Source organism: Balaenoptera physalus (assembly GCF_965194825.1).
Source record: "Balaenoptera physalus genome assembly, chromosome: 1".
NCBI classification, from domain to species: domain Eukaryota; kingdom Metazoa; phylum Chordata; class Mammalia; order Artiodactyla; family Balaenopteridae; genus Balaenoptera; species Balaenoptera physalus.
In genome coordinates this window covers 178,396,281-178,415,764 of record NC_138882.1, presented here as the reverse complement: position 1 = coordinate 178,415,764, position 19,484 = coordinate 178,396,281, and the positions used below count along the sequence as shown (strand labels likewise).

Here is a 19,484-nt window from a genome sequence, read left to right as displayed (position 1 = left end):
TGATGGTATCACTAGGTAGGGGCACAGCAGGGATTAGGAGCATGGTCTTGCAGCTTGATGATCTGCTTTGCAATCTGTTCTCTTACTCCACAGTAGTGAGTCATACCTGGTACCTCAGTCACTCATAGTCTAAGAGCATTGGATATTCAACTCTGAACTTAATTGGTGCCATAAAACACTATTACTCTGAGAAAGAATTAAGATGCTGTTGTGTTCTTATTAATAGCCATGAATTTCACTTCTCTCTTCCCTACTCCTACCTGAAATTGTCGTCTTTGAGGGGAAGCAGATACCTTGGGCTTCTTATTTTTTCATCCTGTCCTTATTCTGGAAGGTGCTCAGGTGTGTTGACATAGTCTTTGTTCTCTGGGACTTCTCCAGTGTGTTGTCTGCATGTCAGCCCAGCTTATCTCAGTGCATGTCAACTCCAGGGCACCTTGTGCTCCACATGACTTCACTCAGCACCAATGTGAATCCTGTGGCTGTTAATAGAGGTAGAGTCCCAGCTCTGAGGGCAAAATCATGAGAATAGGAAAATATCCGGGCTGAAACATTTCATATCTCATTTAATGGAATTGACCACTTCATAGAAAAGACAGTTTGAATCATTGTCCTCAAAGGTTTCCCCTTTGAGATACATATTTTGACCTTTTAAACTGTAGAGCATTTGTGTTTTCATGGATGGTTATGTTTAGTCGTGTAAGGACCAACTCTGCCATACTTCAAATTTTCAGGTTCCTAAAGAGAAAGATGAAATGGTAGAGCAAGAGTTTAACCGGTTGCTAGAAGCTACATCTTACCTTAGTCATCAACTAGACTTCAATGTCCTCAATAATAAGCCTGTGTCCCTTGGCCAGGCATTGGAAGTTGTCATTCAGTAAGTACTTTGATACTGCTTGTTGTATTATGGATTCTGTTTATAGATTTGCTATTTAATGTTTAAAGTTTTCATCAAATCTTATTTGAGCTAGTTTTCACTTATTTTCTTGTGAAATAGTTAAATCCAAAAGTAAAGCTATTTAAAATAATTACGTGATCCTTAAGGCTCTCTCCATTGTAAAATTCATGTCTTTTATGGTATTGAATTAACTGTATTTAACATAGCCTAGAAAATAATTTGCCACCAGCCAACTTTCTTATTCCAAAGTATTAGAAATTTTAGAGGGCCTTGATGCCATCAAATGTTTCTGATGGACACCTGTCTTATGCAGCAAGGCTGGCTGTGTGGCCAGAGCATATATATTGTCTCTTCAGGTTACAAGAAAAGCATGTCAAAGATGAGCAGATTGAACATTGGAAGAAGATAGTGAAAACTCAGGAGGAACTGAAAGAACTTCTTAATAAGGTGAAATTTTATATTTTTTTCATAGCTGAAGATGCATCAGTAGGGGGAAAAGGCCTTTAATTTAGAAAATTTAAAAGCATTTCTGATTTTTTTTCTCCATGGGAGAGAAAGTCTGCACAGCTCATTATTGTTAAGAAAATAATGACTAGCAAAAGGCACTGTTTTATCTGTCAGTCTTTCAGTATGGCATTATTGGTAAATTGTTGCTGGGGGAAATAGATCTTTCCTGTGTCAGGTTGCTGTTGACTGTTGCAAAGCTGGCCTAATGCCCTCTGCTGAAGTCTAGGATGAGAGGGAGATCAGCTGTGCTGGGGTTAAGTTCCCACTGATGAAGACAACATGTCAGCAGCCAGTACCATAATTCATTGGCATAATTATTTCACTTGAGGTGCCAATATGGGGATATTCCCCAATGGTACCTATAAAGGGGCCCTTGTTTATGCCACCTTCCAGAGCCCTAGCTCCAGACTGGGAAACCATTTGTTTCTCCTCATCCTGCCAGCTGCAAACTTGGGGGCTTTATGATGCAAACTCTGGGTGCATCTTGTGACTAGATTCTTGCTTCATTCTCTCACTGTACCTCATTTCTTCATCTTGTCAAATGAAGAGGTCTCTGGCACACCTTCATGGATTGTGGTACGGATGAAGTGAGAAGAGTGGCTAGAACATGGCCAGCTGGTGTGAAGCTCCCAGTTTCAAGCTTTAACCTTCACCCTAGTCTTGTGTAGCACCACCAGAAATCCGAAAAAACTAACATGGGGAATGGTTCTTTAAGGTTCTTTGTGTGATGATTTGACCTTTTACATATTTAAAAAACAAATCATGACAATTTGTTTCCCAAAGCAATAAGTTTAATTGGAGACAGTTTGTTTTTCCTGGTAGTTAATTTTTAATTAATTATATATTTTTATTAATGGGACATTCCTAGTTCTCCCATTTGTTTTGGAAGACAGAGCCAATCCTACTTATCTGATAGTGATGTGATACCTCTGTGTTGAGCCATATAGGATTTTTTCCTGTTTTAAAATGTCATTAAAACAATTTTTTTTTTTAATGTCATGATTTGGAAGACGTATTTAAGAATTCCATAGACCTTGCAGTATAACCCTGTTTTGGTGTAATAGCAGTTTAGGGGAGGAACCAGAGTACATGCTTTGGCAATGAATTACTGTCTGGAATGGTAAATTTGTATTTTTCCCTCTTAGATGGTAAATTTAAAAGAGAAAATTAAAGAACTCCATCAGCAATACAAAGAAGCATCTGAAGTCAAGCCACCCAGAGATATCACTGCTGAGTTCTTAGTGAAAAGCAAACACAGGGATCTAACTGCCTTATGCAAGGTATGGTATACATACATGCCTCATTGATTTTTACTTGGAATCCTAAGAAATAGTATAGATCCAGGAAACTTTGGAAAAGAGAGAGCCACTAGCCAATCACAGGTGCCTGTAGTAGGAAGAAGAGGGTTTGGTACACAGGAGCTGTGAGAACTTAATGGGTTAATTTTGTCTGCTTTTTCTGCAGAAATCCTGCCTTGTTTTCACAGTGTCATCCTTTAGCTTACCTACATCTCAGCTTAGCCCTCTGTCATAGTTTATCTCTGACAATTTAAAATAATGATAATGAACATGGATTTCAGAGTTATTGAATGGAGTCAAACTGTCTGGTTGAAATCCCTAACTTACTATCTCCTAGCCATGTGACCTTAGACTCCTTAGTCACCTCATCTGTGACATGGTGTTAGTACTACCTCACTTGTAGGGGGTCTGAAGTGCTTATTCCGTGCTAGGGACACAGTAAACGCACCGGAAGTGGTAGTCACTATTCTTTTTCATCCTTACTGTGTAGCATACTAGTATGTTTCTTTATTTCCTCCTTCTGCATCCTCCCCCACCTCCCCGCCCCCACCCCCCTCAGTCTTAATTCTAGGCTAACATTGTAACTTGTCTCCAAGAACAACCATCCCTGAGCCCTGACCCAACCTCCAGCCTTCAGCTAAGGCACACTTGTAGATTGACCTGAACAGGAATATGGTCCAAGCCTTACACTTTGTGGTATAAATAACTAGGTGGGTCTCTGACCCATCAAGATCAACCCAGTTCTCTTAATTTTATCAGGAATATGATGAATTAGCTGAAACACAAGGAAAGCTAGAAGAAAAACTTCAAGAATTAGAAGCCAATCCCCCAAGGTAAGGAAAACACAAACGCTCAGAAAGATAGCTTTTACTGTTCCTTCTGTTAGGTTTAAAAGAAAAATTACAAAACACCCTGGGCTTTTATTTATGTTCAGTGAATGTATTGTAAATTGTTTAATGAATGGAAGGTATCTGTGCACATAGGACTATTTGTCAGGTTCCTTAATCCTCTGCTCTTATATTTTAATGTGTAACGGTGTCCTAGATACTTGAATCTAGGTATCTTTTTTTAAAAGATAGCCTTTTCCCATAAGATTTGGTACATGAATGAAAATTGTCTTTGAGTGGCATAGAAGGTGGTATTGCTTTAAACTCTCATAATTCTGGGGACTAGGAAAGTATTACACTTTATTTCCATTGGGTTTTTGATAGTGAACTCTTATATGGTGACAGTGTGCTGCATGTTGCATCCGGCCTCCACATACATCTACTCTTTTCTGTAGTCAGGGATGCTACCCATTCTTGCTTAAAAAAAAAAGTCCATGCTTTATTCAAAATATAAAAAAAAAATTTTTTTTTAAGTAAGCTTTTATAATGCAAGGTAACAGTATAAAGAAGACTTTTTTTTTTCCCGGAATTACAGTCAGGCCTTTGCTTTATGCAGTAAGCTTGGCCTGCTCTAGGCAGCAGGAATAAAGGGCTTAATAAGACAGATACGGTCCTGCTTTTTGACTTAGAATTTCTTCACATAAGGCATAGTCCCACTGAGATCATCCACATCAGCCCATTGAGAATCGTAGTAATGTCCTTTAATAACCTTGTGTTCCTTTGTTCTCATTTTGCAGTGATGTGTATCTCTCGTCAAGAGACAGACAAATACTTGACTGGCATTTTGCAAATCTTGAATTTGCTAATGCCACACCTCTCTCTACACTTTCCCTTAAACATTGGGATCAGGTAAAATTCCCTTACCATGTATTTTGTTGCACATGTCTTTGAGAGGGCTCCTAAGATAAACTGTTAATTTGTTTGTATGTGTGTTTTTAAACAGCTTTATTAAGATATAATTTATATTCAATAACACCTATTTTAAGTGAGCAATGTGATGTTTTGCCAGACTTACATAGTCATGAACCACCACGCCCACGATTAAGATACAGAACATTTCTGTCACCCTGAAAAGTTCTCTTGTCCCTTTGCAGTCAGGCCCCAGCCCTCCTGCTCCTGGCCCTACGCAACCACTGATTTGCTTTCTGTCACTATAGTTTTGCTTTTTCTAGAATTGCATGTAAATTGGACCATACAGTATATAATTGTACAGTATACAGCCTTTTGTGTGTGCCTTTTTTGATTTTGAGATTCATTGTTGTTGTGTATATCAATAGTTTGTTTCTTTTTGTTGTTTAGTAATATTCATATCCATTGTATGGATACGGCCACAGAATGTACCCATTCACTGATACATGGACAGACATTTAGGTTGTTTCGTTTTTGGCTATAAATGATTGAAGCTACTGTGAACGTTCATGTCTTTCTCTTGGGTAAATATCTAGAAGTAAAATTCTTGGGTCTGCGGGAAGTAGATTTTTAACTTTATAAGAAACTTCCAAACGGTTTTCCACATCTCATTCTCATCAGCAGTAGTGTATGCCAGCCCCAGTTGCTCCATAACCTCACCAACACCTGGTATCGCCAGTTTTTAAAATTTTAATGGTTGTATAGTAGTTTTTCATTGTGGTTTTAATTTGCATTCCTGTGATGACTAATAACGTGAAGCATCTTTTCATGTGCTTATTGGCCATTCATATGTCAATTATTTGGTGAAAAGTCTGTTCAGAGCTTTTGCCTATTTAAAAAAGTCTACCGTCACAACATTGTTAATCAATTATACTCCAATATAAAATAAAAAGTTAAAAAAATTAAAAAATTAAATTTAAAAAAACAGTTGTTTGTACTCTTGTAAGAGTTCATTATGGTCTGTAAATTCTGGATACAGTTCCTTTGTCAGATTTTGTTTTGAAAATACTTTCTTCCAGTCTACAACTGGCGTTTTCATTTTCTAAATGGTATCTTTCAAAGAGCAAAAGTTTTTAATTTTATGAAGTCCTGTTTATCAACTCTTTCTTTTAGGCTTTGTGCTTTTTGTGTCCTGAAAAATCTTTGTCTAAACTGGGACTGCAAAGATTTTCTCCTGTTTTCTTCCTGAAGTTTTGTGAGTTTAGCTCTTATATTAGGTCTATGACCTATTTTGAGTTAAATTTTTGTGTATAGTGAGAGGTGAGGTAGGGTTCATATTTTTCCATATGGTTATCTAGTTAACTATTCTAGCACCATCTTTTTTTCTTTATTTGTTTTGGCACCTTTGTTGAAAATCAGTTCTTCCATTCAATATCTGTCTATCCATATGCCACTGTCACACTGTCTTGATTACTGTTGCTTTATAGTACATCTTGAAATCAGGAAGTGTAAGTTCTTCATCTTTGTTCTTTTTTGAAGTGTTTTGACTATTTTAGATCTTCTATAAAGTTTTAGAATCAGCTTATCAGTCTCTACAAAAAAAATACCTTCTGGGATTGTCATCTTAATAGTGAGTCTTCTAATCCTTGAACATGGTATATCTCTCCATTTATTTAGGTTTCCTTTAATTTATCTCAGCAATACTTTATAGTTCTCAGTGTACCAGTCTTACACATCTTTTGTTAAATTATTCTTAAGTGTTTCAGTGTGATTTACTTTTGAACTGGTGAGAAATTACCAGGTTTCTTAGATGCTGAATGGACCAATCTCTAAATCTGAGACTTTGGCCAGACTTAAGATTGTATAGAAGTAAATATTATATTTTACTTACATATTTTCATTTTCATTTTACATTTTCCTAGTAAAATTATTTTTACTTCTTCATCTTCAGATTATGTCCTGGTATTCTTTAGAATTTGAATTATGGGAAGGATTGCACTTGCTAGTGGTACAAATCTTGTAGAATTTCCAGTTTCTTTATGGTTTTTCATGTAAATACTAAATTACCTCTAGTCACTGATCTATCATTTGATGTTGCAATATGTATTCATTTGTAATCGTATTAAATTTTGAATGTAGGTGATGTGAACTGATCCATATGGGGAACAAATGAGTCAGTCACTAAGTAGTGAGAGTTGTGCTACCAACCCAGTATATTTTTATCTAATTCCTAAGAATCGTGGTATGTTTTCCCCAGGAGTTTCACGAAATTAGAAATATCAACTAGCCTTCAAAAGTTTCTCTATTTGGAAAATTTTTCAGTAAATTCAAAGACATGAAATCATTTTGGGAATTCTTCCAGGCCAAATCTTGACTTCTTTATGGATTATCTTGGGTGAGTCTTTATAATCCTAGATTACCTTCGTCTGGTTTGACCAACTTTAGTTTTGGAAGTCTTCCTCAACTTTAAAACCTGTAAGTTTAAGCCATAAAAACTGATTTTGCTGTTATGTAGAAGAAAATGTAATTAGGATGGTGAATCTGATATGCTACCACATCTACAGTGCATACAAAAGCCAAACAAACATTTATGGTATCATCTGAATTTACTGAATAAGCTTCCTTCCCTCTCCTGCCCGCCATGGGTAGTCTGGACTTGGTGGTGTAGGACTGTGATGATAAAAAGTCTATCACAGAAAAAAAGAAACTGCCCTAATCTCACTGCCCAGAGATAGTCATTAGCGACATTCTGGCGTTTTTTCCGTTTTCCCTTTAGTTTCCTGGGGCAGCTGTAGTGGAAGACTGACTGCGTGATTATTCTTTAATTTCTGTCTTAGAATATTGACTTTCCACAAGCTGGTGTTTTTTCAGTGTTATTTTATAGGACTCAACATAAATGGCATAAGTTAGATTAAGAAAGTGTGAAAATATGTCCTTTTCTGTCTTCTTTAGGATGATGACTTTGAGTTCACTGGCAGCCACCTGACAGTGAGGAATGGCTACTCATGTGTGCCTGTGGCTTTAGCAGAAGGCCTGGACATTAAACTGAATACAGCAGTTCGGCAGGTTCGCTACACAGCTTCAGGTACGTCTTTACTGGTAAGATAAATCTCTTACTTTGAAACATGGTACTGATCTTTTGTTGAGTTTGACCTACAGAAAAAATTTTAGGTACATTTCCTGATAGAATGTCTCATAAACTATGATTCCTGAATTTAAAATTTTGCATTTACAAAAGTACTGAGGCTGTAGAGCCTTTAGAGGCTCTGACCCCATCATAGTATAAACGAGAAAATTGGGGCAATTTTTAGAGTCTCCAGTTTGTGCATATTAGTTTGGTATTATAGTAAACAGCCAGGGAGTTTGGATTTAATTTTGCTAAGTATGCTCTTAAATACCAGGATTTGGGCCCCTAGGACTCCAGTGGGACCCACCCCTTGTATTTCACCATCTGCATCTTGGTCTTTGGCTTTTCCTATTCAGGTGGGCTAACTGCTTAGGCTGGTTTCTCGTTCTGGGAGCAGTTTTGCTGATAGGTTGACTTCAGAGATGGAATTGCCCTGTGATTCCTATGGCAGTAGGCTCTGTGCTGATAATTGCTGCTTTCAGGGTACATTTCATGTGGAGTGCAGAGAGCCCATCATCCACCCACCTTTGGAATTAATAGTCTTGAACTCCTTAAGGAAGCTAGTCACCCCTCCTCTCTGAGGGCTCTCATGACTAGTGGAGATGTGGCCACCAGTCTTGCCCTCCATGGCCCCTTTTCTAGAGTTGCCGAGATCACCACAGATAATTTTTTTAACAACCAGTGAAAGAGTTTTTGATTTTAGCTTTCCCTTCAGAGGCAGCTTCTAGCTGCTGGTGTTGAGAAGATCTACAGCCTTAAATAGCCATTTGCAGGCAGGTGGAGAACAGTGAGACTAGCTTTTGTGTCATTTTCCCTAGTTCTGTGGCCACAGAAAATGGGCATGTATGGAGCTCTCATACTTATTTTGAGCTTTCTCTGTATTTTTCAGAAATTATGTAAAGAGGCATTTATTGAAGAAAAAATTGAACACAAATGAGGGAAAAGTACATTAACTTACTTTCAGTACCTTTTCTGTGGTCAGCTTTGAGCTCATTCACATCCTGGCAAGCTAAGCATCACCGTGTATGCTCAAGGATAGCATGCTCTGTGGTTTTAGGCTGCATCCCTTAGATCGGCACCACAGTCTTCTGATATCATTCTTCTTTTGGTCCTTAGTGAGCGCCTAACCACAGTGGAGAGGTATTGGTTCTATCGGGATAGGCATTTTACTCTTAATTTTGGTCTAAATTTACTTAACTTTGGTAAATGATAAGGTCCTATTATTAGTCCAAAAGATCCCCAGTGTGTCAGTCGGGAAGGTAGGGTAGTATGGTGGTAGAGATCGAGGACTCTGAAGTTGACTGTTGGGTTTAAATCCTGGCACTTGTTACATGTGTGGCCTTACACAAGTTACTTCACCTCTGCCTCGGTTTTCTTTTGTAGAAAATGAACAGAACTGACTTCACAGACTTGTAGTAAGAACTAACTGAGATAGCGTGTAGATTCTACTGTGCGCTAAATGTTCAATACCCTTGTCAGTATCATCCTTATCACCAATAAAGCCTTTTTCCTCTAACCTCTCTAGGATGTGAAGTGATAGCGGTGAATACCCGCTCCACGAGCCAGACGTTTATTTATAAGTGTGATGCAGTCCTCTGTACCCTTCCCTTGGGTGTGTTGAAGCAGCAGCCACCAGCTGTTCAGTTTGTGCCGCCTCTTCCTGAGTGGAAAACATCTGCAGTCCAAAGGATGGGATTTGGCAACCTTAACAAGGTAACTTGCCCTAGGTACCTCTCTACATACCCAGTGTACAAATACCAGTCTGATTGCCCTCCACTTAGAGAGGAGAGAGGTTTGCGTTTTTGAACATTTTGCTGTGCTCTCAACTCTGTGATATCAGGGTGAGGCCTGTCAGTTCATTCACTTTAGTACCTAATTATGTATAAAGTATCCATGAGGACTGTCTTCGGGGGTCACTTCTCAAACCCAAGCCTATAAAAAGAGAGTGCTAAATGTCTTCCTAAGTAGTACATTTATAATAGGGATTTCTAGGCTTATACTGAGAGTAGATTAGAAGGAACTTATTTAGTAAGGTCTGAGGAAGAAGTACTTCCTGTTGAGGCACAGCTGTGCTTAAAGCCATGTTCTCTGAGCGCTGTCACCAGCTTATGTGCTCCTTTTTTACAATAGGTCGTGTTGTGTTTTGACCGGGTATTCTGGGATCCAAGTGTCAATTTGTTCGGACATGTTGGCAGTACGACTGCCAGCAGGGGTGAGCTGTTCCTCTTCTGGAACCTCTATAAAGGTAACGGCTTTCTAGTTTTAATCTTTTTACATCCTTATAGGAATAGAGAATTCGGAATATTATACCTGCCTTCAAGGAGCTAACAACCTAGTGGGGGATACAGTAAGGACGTTGGCAGCCTCAGAACGGGGCAGGAAGTGGAGGAGTGAGAGTGAAAGCCCAGGGCACTGCAAGAGAAAACAGAGAAGAAGAAATCAACTGAGCCAGGGGGTCAGGCCCAGGGAAGCTTCCTGGAAAGGGAAACTTGTATTCCTCATTCTCAGGCTTTTGTATCTGACTTGCCCCTGAATCTTTGATCACTTTCCCTAGAATGTATTTATCAAACTCCTACCTCCTGTTTTACATTCTTCTGTAATTGAGTTGCTCTTAGTTCTATATAGAGCTTTTTTTTAAAAAAGAAGTATATTTAGATCTTACCTCATTCCAAGAAAAGGATGTAAGACATTCTCCTTTGCAGCAGTATCAGGAGGCCTGGCCTTGACAATGCAGACACATCAGTTAACCAGTTTGACTGACACATGGTTCTTTCCATCACTCCTCACTGCCTGGTACTGAACATCCTTCACATGGCCAGGGCCACTGACTCCACAGAGGAGCCATTTGCTCCCTGAGCACATTGTTTCCAACAACTGCTGAGTGCTCTTCCTCTTTCCTGATCTAGGCCATCAAGTCCTGTCAGGGCCTCACTCTCTCTCTCAGACCTGTTTACTTCTTCCCACTGCCTACCTCCCAGTCCAGGCCACTCTTACCTCATACCTGTTCAATTGCCAGTAGCCACTGACTGCTATCCCCGCTTCTTTCTTTTGATGGCTTTCATTATCGTGGCCATCATGAAGGCTGAATAATCTGACCCTTCTTTTCTACTCAGCTTCTTCATTGTCCATGCCCTCCCCAGCCTCCAGGCACACTTGTCTGCCCTCCTGGAATCCTAAAATGTACCATGGTGTCTTCTACTTTGGGTCCTCTGCATTGTACTGTGCCCTGGGCCTGGGGCGCTTTTATTTTTCTCCTTCTCTTCCTTCCCAACGTGGCATACTCTACGCAGCTTCAGGGCTTGGCCCAAATGTCGCTATTTCAAAGAGACTTTCCAGGACACATGTATTCCCACTGCCTCAAATGAAATTATGTCCGTGTATTCTTTTCTCTATATTCTGTGTTTTCATAGCTTTTATCCCAGTTTGTAATTATCTCTATGATTATTTTTGTTGTTGTTGATCTCTGGAGTATATAGTCTAGTTTATAGTTTTTATATCCCTAGCATCTAGTACTGTGGCTGTCACGTAAGCCTGTTGCACACAGAGTCACGAAATGGGTGAGTAAGGGTGATGATGAGTATGGAAGGGCCTGGGATGACAGCCGAGAGGATGCAGCCCTGGTCGTGGAGTTGTCTAAGAATTTGTGCCTAAATATAGGGACACTTGATAGCAAGATCTGAAGTTATATCTTCAGGACTTCTGTACTCTGCCAGGTTATAAGCAGTGAAGTACATGAGTCACACTTCACTATGGTTTGCTAGCACCCTTCTGGGGATAGGATTCAAGTTGCTGGCTCAGAAACATGTGTCTAGCATGAGTGGTGCATGTCTGTCTATTGGTCATCAGATTTCAAACAGCCAAGAATAATGTGAGACCTGATAAGGAGGTACTTGAGAAAAGTCTGTAGGAAAACCCTGGAATTGTCCTTTCTGTTTCTCTAGCTCCAATACTATTGGCACTAGTGGCAGGAGAAGCTGCTGGCATCATGGAAAACATAAGTGATGATGTGATTGTTGGCCGATGCCTGGCCATTCTCAAAGGGATTTTTGGTAGCAGTGCAGTGCCCCAGGTAAGTAAGTAAGGGGCGGGGGCAGGCGAGGATCTGGGGTTTAGACTAAAGCAGGGTTTGATGTGTCTCGAGTTGCAGCATAGATTCTTCGTCAGGACAGTTTCAGCCAGAATTGTGTGCTGGGTTTACATTAATGCTAATGTTTAGAGTTCATGCCCTAAGTATGGGATTGAGAAAAGCCCCCAGTACATGGGCCAGGGGATTGAGAAGGCTATTTGCCGCATTTCTTTGCTTGTGTTGTCTGTTGTCTCTACGTGTGGAATCATCCCCACACCCATTCCCCAACCACCTTTCAGACGAAGTGGCCAACTCCCCAAGGGAAGTCTCAAGAGAATCTCTTGGTACTTTTTTCTGTTATTCTTTCTTTAGGTCCATTGAACACTTTTAGTCCCTTATGATTCCTTTGAGAGAAGGCATATTAATGCTTCATGTGAATTTTAAAAGGGAATAGAGATCAATCCCTGGGTAGATCTCTGGATTCGTAGCTGAGAAGGCAATCTGGAGGCTTCCTTGCAGCCTGAAGGCATTTTTTTTATTTTATAGCAGCAGCATTCATCACTTGGCTAACTCTCGTGTCTGTTGCCTTTCTCTCACTTGTATCCCCACCCATCACAGCTTTTCCACCTTTCAGAAATGACCGATTTGTCCTTGGTGTCCAGTAATAACTTCCACTCATGGTTTCTCCTTTAGCCCAAGGAAACTGTGGTGTCTCGCTGGCGTGCTGATCCCTGGGCCCGGGGCTCCTATTCCTATGTAGCCGCAGGATCATCTGGAAATGACTATGACTTAATGGCTCAGCCAATCACTCCTGGCCCCTCAATTCCAGGTGCCCCACAGGTGAGAAACTGGCAAACTGTACCTGGGCTTATTTGGAAACAGGCCAGTAAGTATCCCAGGATTTCAGGGTAAAAATAGTGCCACTGGTTTTCTTTTTAGATTTTAGTCAGTCTTGGACCCTTGGACCCTTTCAGATAACCAAGAGCAGAGGGAAAGGGAGGAGCAATATTATTTGTGTCTAATTTGTTACATGTTGGCCTTGTCAGTCTAGACAGTCTGTGTTCAGAATGCAAGAGTCCAGAGTAAAAACCAATTACTTTTTCCTTATTCAGATTTTTGTTCCTAAAAAACAAAAACAAAACCATCTTTAATTGTGCCCCATTTTGTACTGGCTCATAGGATTGTTGCAGGATCCCAATTACTTAGGGGCCTCCAGGACACGCCCCTGAGAAATAACCTAACGTCTTTATGAGCAGTCAGGGTTTCTCAGGACCCTGTGGTAAGTAAGGCCGGCTCTAAGCTGAGAGGCAGAAGCGTTCCAGAAGGAGAACAAGTGCTGTGTTCTCTCTGGTTCAGGGTAGTCGGGAACACCACACCTCTAGTAGGGGATACATTAGGCAAAGGAAGCTCTACAACTGGGTATCCCCCAGAATTAAACCGATAAATAAGCACAGATGCAGTTAAGCATCACCCTAGAACTAAGGCTGGGCTGAGTTTTATTGCCCCATTTCTACTTTTGTTTGTTCTAGGAGAATGCCTGCTGATAAGGGAGACCCTTTTTGGGAGAATGATGGACCATTAATGGGGTGGGGAGGGCAGGTAGTGAGCCTTCAAAGGGCAATAGGAATTTGGCAGTTCAAACACAACAATAAGCCGTATTTGCAGCCTGCTGATTTTCTCTAATTTTTTTTCCTGCAATAGCCTATTCCACGACTCTTCTTTGCTGGAGAACATACAATCCGTAACTACCCAGCCACGGTCCATGGTGCTCTGCTGAGTGGGCTGAGAGAAGCAGGAAGGATTGCAGACCAGTTCTTGGGGGCCATGTATACCCTGCCTCGCCAGGCCACACCAGGCGTCCCTGCACAGCAGTCCCCGAGCATGTGAGATGGATGTGTTCTAAGGGAAGAGGCCGATGTGTTTGTGTCTTTTGCTGCATAAGCAAAGCTCTTCTAGCAATATTAGATTCCACTGAGAAACTCACCCTGGCATCTGGGCTCCAGATCAACTGTTAGAGCTCCTGGTGGTCAGGTGGCCAAGGAGGTTGCCTCCTTTAAGTGACTTAGAGCTAGGGAGGCACTTGTCCATTAGTGTGGGAGTCTGTTCTTCATTAGGACTGAGGCAAGCAAGTGCTGCGAGAGAACATCTTAGTCTCTTTGTGTGTGGTGGTTTTTTATATTTTGAGAATAAAACTTCATAGAAAATTAGTCTTATCTTTTTGTTTCCCCTTAGGGTTCGAGTTATATATAAGGCAGGGTGTTACTCCTTTGAAAATGCCAGTTTTATCCATGTTTAAATAAAGAGGATGTTTATATTAAAGGAGAAAATGGTTTGGTCTGGTCAGAAGACAGGATTGAGGGGGGTTCCCATAGAAGCAAAGGGCTTCCTGGTCTGTGGGGCTAGACTTCCCCATTGGGATTGTGGGGTGACCGTGTGCCAGGGGTAGGAAGCTGCAGGTCAAGCATGTGAATATTAGGAAACAATGAATTTTCAAGATGAGACACAATCCTTGACACACAGTTTGGGTGGGCCTCTGGCAGACCATCCTGGCTTTATTCCCCTAGATTCCCTCCATGGGTATGTGCTAACTTTCCACTTTTGTCCAAGGTATTGATATAAAAGTTTAAGGAGATCAAGGGTTTAGGTAACATAGTGGAAATTTCCTGTTGCTGCTGTAACAAATTATCATAGCAGACTCTGAAGGAAGATTCCATTTCCTTGCCTCTTTCAGCTTCTAGTGACTGTATTCCTGGGCTTGTGGCCCCTTCCTCCATCTTAAAAGCACATTACTCCAATCCCTGCTTCCATTATCACCTTCTCTTGTTCTGTAGTCAGATCTTATCTTTCTCTTATAAGGATACTAGTGATTTCATTTAAGGCCCACCCAGATCTCTCTCCCACCTCAAAATCCTTAATCACATTTGCAAAGTCCTTTCTGCCATGTAAGGTTAAAACATTTTTACAAAAAGGGAACAGTGCCTGTTTCTTCCAAAGGGTTCCTAACAGACTATGTTACTGTAAGTATATGTACATAATCTGCTTCTGGAAGTTGGGTTTTACTCCTGTTAGTCAAGTTTTCCCTATAATTAGTTTAAATGAGGTTTTATTCTTAGTAAGATTTAAGGAACATTACATTAGTGTTCTGACTGGAAGATGAAGATGGAGAGGGCTTTTTCCCTCGTCCTGGAATGAGTGACAACCATGGGAAAAATTTGCACACCAGGATCAGGGCAAGTGGTGTAACTATGATGTAAAGGTGAGAAGAGCATGTAGTAGAAAGTATATTGACTTTTTGGACCACAACCTATATTTGAATCCTAGCTTTGCCATGAATATTGTTACCTCAGGAGGTTAGGGTGTCTGATCCGGTGGTCTGTGGTCTTTGAAGAGTTTTTGTTTTTTAAATAAACGACATAGGCAGCTTGGGAGATGACACAGATGATTGTTTTGTGTGTGTGTGTGATGATAGAAGAGCCTAAAAGTAAAATGTAGCAATGAAATAACTGCTATATGATTCTAAGTCCAGTTACATGAGTCCGAGGAAATGTCCTTTCCCAAGCCTCAGCTATGTTTCCAGTCCTTATGGCAATCAGTAATTGGCTGAGTATTTTCAGTAAATGTAAATGAAATATACTAGCTGCACCAGTGCGTAGCAACAGCTGTACACAGAGATGACATCAAGAAAAATGGCATCACTGATTCACATTCACACAAAGCACATGGAAACTAGGGAGCTTTATTGGTTACATATTGTGCTGCAGAGCCAACAGACAGCATTAGAGCCAGAGGATACATGCAGACAGGCAGCTTCAACTATACACATGCACCCAAGGAGCCCTGAGTCACTGCTCATGGCTTCGCCCTGGTTTCCAGCGACAGGGTCTGGCCTCCTTGGTCCCATGCTTGGAGCAGGAATGTAGGAGAAGCTGCTGCACCTAGACTCCAAGGAACAGGGGAGAGACCAGAGCACCTGCCTGAGCAAGTAGGTGTGGACCAACAGATACTGATGTGTCCCCTAGCAAGGGGGCCTATAATGTAATAAGAGTTTATTTGGGGGCTACTTCCCTAGCCCTCCCAATCTTTAAAATACAAAAAAAAAAATAGACTTTATTCTCTTAAAAATACATTCCATTCAGTACATGTTCTGAGCTGTGAAGCAGCAGGAAAGTAGGGCCCCTTTCCTATGATCTTGGTTGCGAGGCTTTGAGGAGAACCCTGTTGTTCCCCACCCTGGGGTATTTAAAAGGTAATCCCTAAAAGCAGCTCTTCCAAATCAGTCTTGTCAGAGTAACGATCACCCCACACCAACAAAGGCAGCTGGGGACCCAGGGGCTGGGTCCCTGTTCCTTTACTGGGAAGTGATAGCACACGGCACTAACCCACTAAATATAAAGAACTAAAACTGCCCCAGGATGGCAAGTCCAAGACCAACACAGACGCTCCCACACCCCACGAGGGTGATGGCGTCACGTGCAGGCCTGCCTGTGGCCGAGGCTGGAATCCTTGGCCCCACTGCAAATCCCTGTGGCCCACCCGGGAACTGTTTCCTTGCTACGCAAAAGCAGAAACAGTCACAACTTCTCTGCCCACTGTCCCTGCAGCTTTCTCTGGTTGTTTCTAGTACCAGAGTGGTGAGAGACAGGCGGCGGCAGGTGGAGGAGACCAGCTCCTAGCACTGAGCCAGCTCTACTTCCTCCAAGCAAGCAGCTCTGGAGTGCCAGCTTCCCAGACCTTGCTAGGAACCCTCCCACACACCATACACCTGCCAGTAAAATTCCGAGTTAGAGCCAAGCTGCAGAAGAGGCTGGTCATAAAAGTGGGTTTGTTGGCTGGGACAGGGGGAATATTTGGCTTGATTAGACAACTATTCAACTACCAGGTCTCCCATTTGGAAGTTTCCTCCAGGACCCCTGATGGTGAGGCCTGGGTCCAGACGGTCACACCTAGATTGCTTTTCAGAAACAGGCCTTCCAACTTTGGAATTTGACAGCCAGCCTTGCCAGCCATTTGAAGCCCAGAGGAACTGAGCCTCTAGCGTTCACTTGCTATTACAAATATATTTTCTGCAATGCTGAGGACATTTAAAAATAAAATATATTTTACAGCGGCTCTAGAAAGTGTGCAGATTAAGGAAACAAAATATTTATCCTGAAATAACTGTTACAATCAAACCCTATTGCACTCAGATTTTAAGACAGCAGCCCCAGCAAAATGGCACCATAGCTGTGCCTCTTCCACAGAGCATTCTGGGTGGTGGCAGATGTTGGTGCTGCTAAAATGTGGAAAGATCCAGACTTTGGCACCAGGAGCTACAGCACCAGAATCCAGGGCTCCAACGCCCAAAAAGACAAGAATTACTGGCGAGATCTTTGTAGGCATCGTTTGGCGCCCTTCTGTTTCCACCAGCAACGAACCACAGACCTAATTTCCTATAGCCTCAGTTGACCGCCACAGGGGTCTGTTTCCTTTGGACTCTCAGGGTTGACAACCATTTAAGAAGAATGGCAGGGAGGCTACAAGTGAGAGGTTGCAGCCTTGAGCCAGTGACCCAGGAAAAGCAGCAGGAAAAGATTTTGAAAACAGCATCTTGAGTATCTGAGGCAGCAATGTGAAGAAAAGGCAAGCCACATGACAAATACCCTTAGATTGGCAAAACTCCAGAAAATGGAAGTATAAGCAAAACACTCCTGTCCGTGAAAGTCAGGTAGGTGCTCCCCAAGCCTCCTCCAGGATCGCCAAATCTGATGCAGACAAGGGAGGGGCGAACGCTGGTTCCCACCCTGAGCGGAGGCAGAGAAGATTCAAGAAGCACTGGAACAGGAGATACACACCTTGTGCTGTGGAAAGCACGTGGCCTGCTGTGTGGCACTGGGCAAGGTTGGTGTTGAAAAGGGCCGCAGAGACCATCTAACCTCACCCTTTCATTTTATAAACTGGAAAAGTGAGGCCAAGGGAACTTCTCCGAGTTCATCCTCATGACATTAAAACATGGGGAACTGGAAAGAATAAGGCCCAGAAAAACAAAGGTGATGGGAAGGACACATGTAAGCCCATTTGGACAATACCTTCCACAAGTGAGAATCACCCCCACAGGGAGGAAACAGAAAAATCTTAGAATGCCAGATTTAGGATCCTTAGAGACCATCCATTTCAAAGAATTCATTTTACAGATAAGGAAACTGAGGCCCCAAGGTCACATAGCAAGGAAGTACAAAGCCATGAAGAAAATTCAGCTTTCCTGATTTCCACTCTAATGCTCTTTCACTATGAAGGAACAGTGTCTGCTTCATAAAGGTAGCCTTTGAAAGGGGATCCCTTCTTTGAACTGAGAGAATGCTATAGAAAAAGCAGTGCCAAGAATGTACGGTTCTTTCCCCACGTGATTGGTATAAGGAATCTAATCAATTTTTCTTTATGTGGCTTCCTGAAAGGTTTGCTGCATTTTGAATTGTATGAATCTAGGGCCCTTGATGGGCACGTATTACCTTTCCTCCAATGAAGTCATCATAATGATAGTTGGTTTGCAGAAATCATGGGCCCACTTCTGTAGGAATGCATCAGCTTGGTAAAGTGCGATACCTCCTCCACGGGGGATGAGGAGGAGGAACAAAGTCCATGCCTTTCATGGAGCCATTGCTTTGTGGAGTGACTAAGGGGAAATCGCTTCTTCCTGTCTACTTTCCCCCGTGCTGGCGCTTCCTAGAAGGCAGAGTATGCTGGGTCAGGCCCAGGTTAGTCTGGGAGTATTCCAAAGGAGAAAACAACGAAGTCAGCCTGAAGTCTCCAGCCACAGGAGAGGAGCAGGCAAGGCCAGCAGCATGTTGGTGCCCAGGGAAGGAGATGCATGAGGCTCGTGCACTTCCAGGTGCCTTTGGAAGGTGAACAGAGAGCCGGGGTTGTGGGGGGGGTGGGGGGGCGGCGGGGGGGGGGTGATGTCATTCCAGTAGGTGGGTACCCGTGTGCTCTGCCCCCAGGAAACAATGGTCAGCCGGGGGCCAAGTCAGAGAAACTTCAACCTAAAGGTTGAAGTTTAAACCCCTGTAAAAGTCTGAGGAACTCCACAGGGGAAGAAATGGAACTCCCTAGATGGAGCTGATGGCTGGTGGGTGCATAGGCCCCTGGGGCAAATGAGGAATGAACTGGATGTGGTGAGGAGACTAAGAAATCAGAACATTAACCACAGAAGGGGTTGCCCTATGACACAGAACCCACCAAGGAGCAGAGAAGAGATTTGGCTGCTGCTGTGTGGTGGGGATACAAGGGGTTTCTATGTCTTTCCTCATTTGGGGGCCAGAGTGGCCCATCCTACCTGGGGGATGGGGACAGGGACAAGGAGAGAAGACTCATGCATCAGGGAAGGCTGGCCCTGGGTGACCGTGTCCAGCTTGTAGTTTCTGATTCCCTCTGGCCAACTGGCAAAAAATGAGCCACAGCCTGGCTCTCTGCCAGTCTCCCAGCCAAGGCCTGGTTTCTGGCCTGGTTCCTTCACAGGGCAGGAAGGCGGAAGAGCTGAGAAGCAGGAGCAGAGGAGACGGCAGACCTCACCCAGCTGGCTCAGTCTTCCTCAGCACAGGGCCTGTTTGGCCGTAACCGTTCCTCAGCCCGGGATCGCCCAGGCTCTGGCAGCCCCGGCTTTGCAGACAGTTCAGACCTTTCGAGGGAGTTGTGCAGTCGCCTGTAGACACTGAGTGTGCAGTCGTCACCTTCCTCCTGTGCCAACAGATGACAAAAGTCAGCTGCAGAGAACAATACAGTGAATAATAAGACACCCTCACTCCCCACCCCAATGGCCCTCTCTAACAGAGGGAGATGGAGTGCAGACCGACCACAGCAGAACTGCAAAGGACTGGCC

General features: G+C 42.6%; 2 protein-coding genes across 7 annotated transcripts in view; one reads left to right on the top strand and one right to left on the bottom strand.

Moving 5' to 3' along the window:
• The window catches only part of KDM1A (lysine demethylase 1A), a 63,048-nt gene extending 49,209 nt beyond the window's left edge, over window positions 1-13,839 (top strand). For 2 of the 4 annotated variants that reach the window (XM_082451385.1, XM_082451384.1), the window contains 11 exons: window positions 735-877; window positions 1,255-1,345; window positions 2,551-2,685; window positions 3,463-3,536; window positions 4,328-4,439; window positions 7,392-7,524; window positions 9,092-9,279; window positions 9,697-9,811; window positions 11,508-11,635; window positions 12,326-12,472; window positions 13,334-13,839. In XM_082451385.1, coding sequence (XP_082307511.1) covers window positions 735-877; window positions 1,255-1,345; window positions 2,551-2,685; window positions 3,463-3,536; window positions 4,328-4,439; window positions 7,392-7,524; window positions 9,092-9,279; window positions 9,697-9,811; window positions 11,508-11,635; window positions 12,326-12,472; window positions 13,334-13,519 — 1,452 coding nt within the window. In that variant the 3' untranslated portion in view covers window positions 13,520-13,839. The remainder of the gene's footprint in view (window positions 1-734; window positions 878-1,254; window positions 1,346-2,550; window positions 2,686-3,462; window positions 3,537-4,327; window positions 4,440-7,391; window positions 7,525-9,091; window positions 9,280-9,696; window positions 9,812-11,507; window positions 11,636-12,325; window positions 12,473-13,333) is intronic. The other 2 variants (XR_014260966.1, XM_082451386.1) reach the window with 2 other exon arrangements.
• A 1,509-nt stretch (window positions 13,840-15,348) lies between these two features.
• Window positions 15,349-19,484, bottom strand: part of LUZP1 (leucine zipper protein 1) — a 79,596-nt gene continuing 75,460 nt past the window's right edge. For all 3 annotated transcript variants that reach the window (XM_082451288.1, XM_082451289.1, XM_082451290.1), the window contains one exon: window positions 15,349-19,342. In XM_082451288.1, coding sequence (XP_082307414.1) covers window positions 19,187-19,342 — 156 coding nt within the window. In that variant the 3' untranslated portion in view covers window positions 15,349-19,186. The remainder of the gene's footprint in view (window positions 19,343-19,484) is intronic.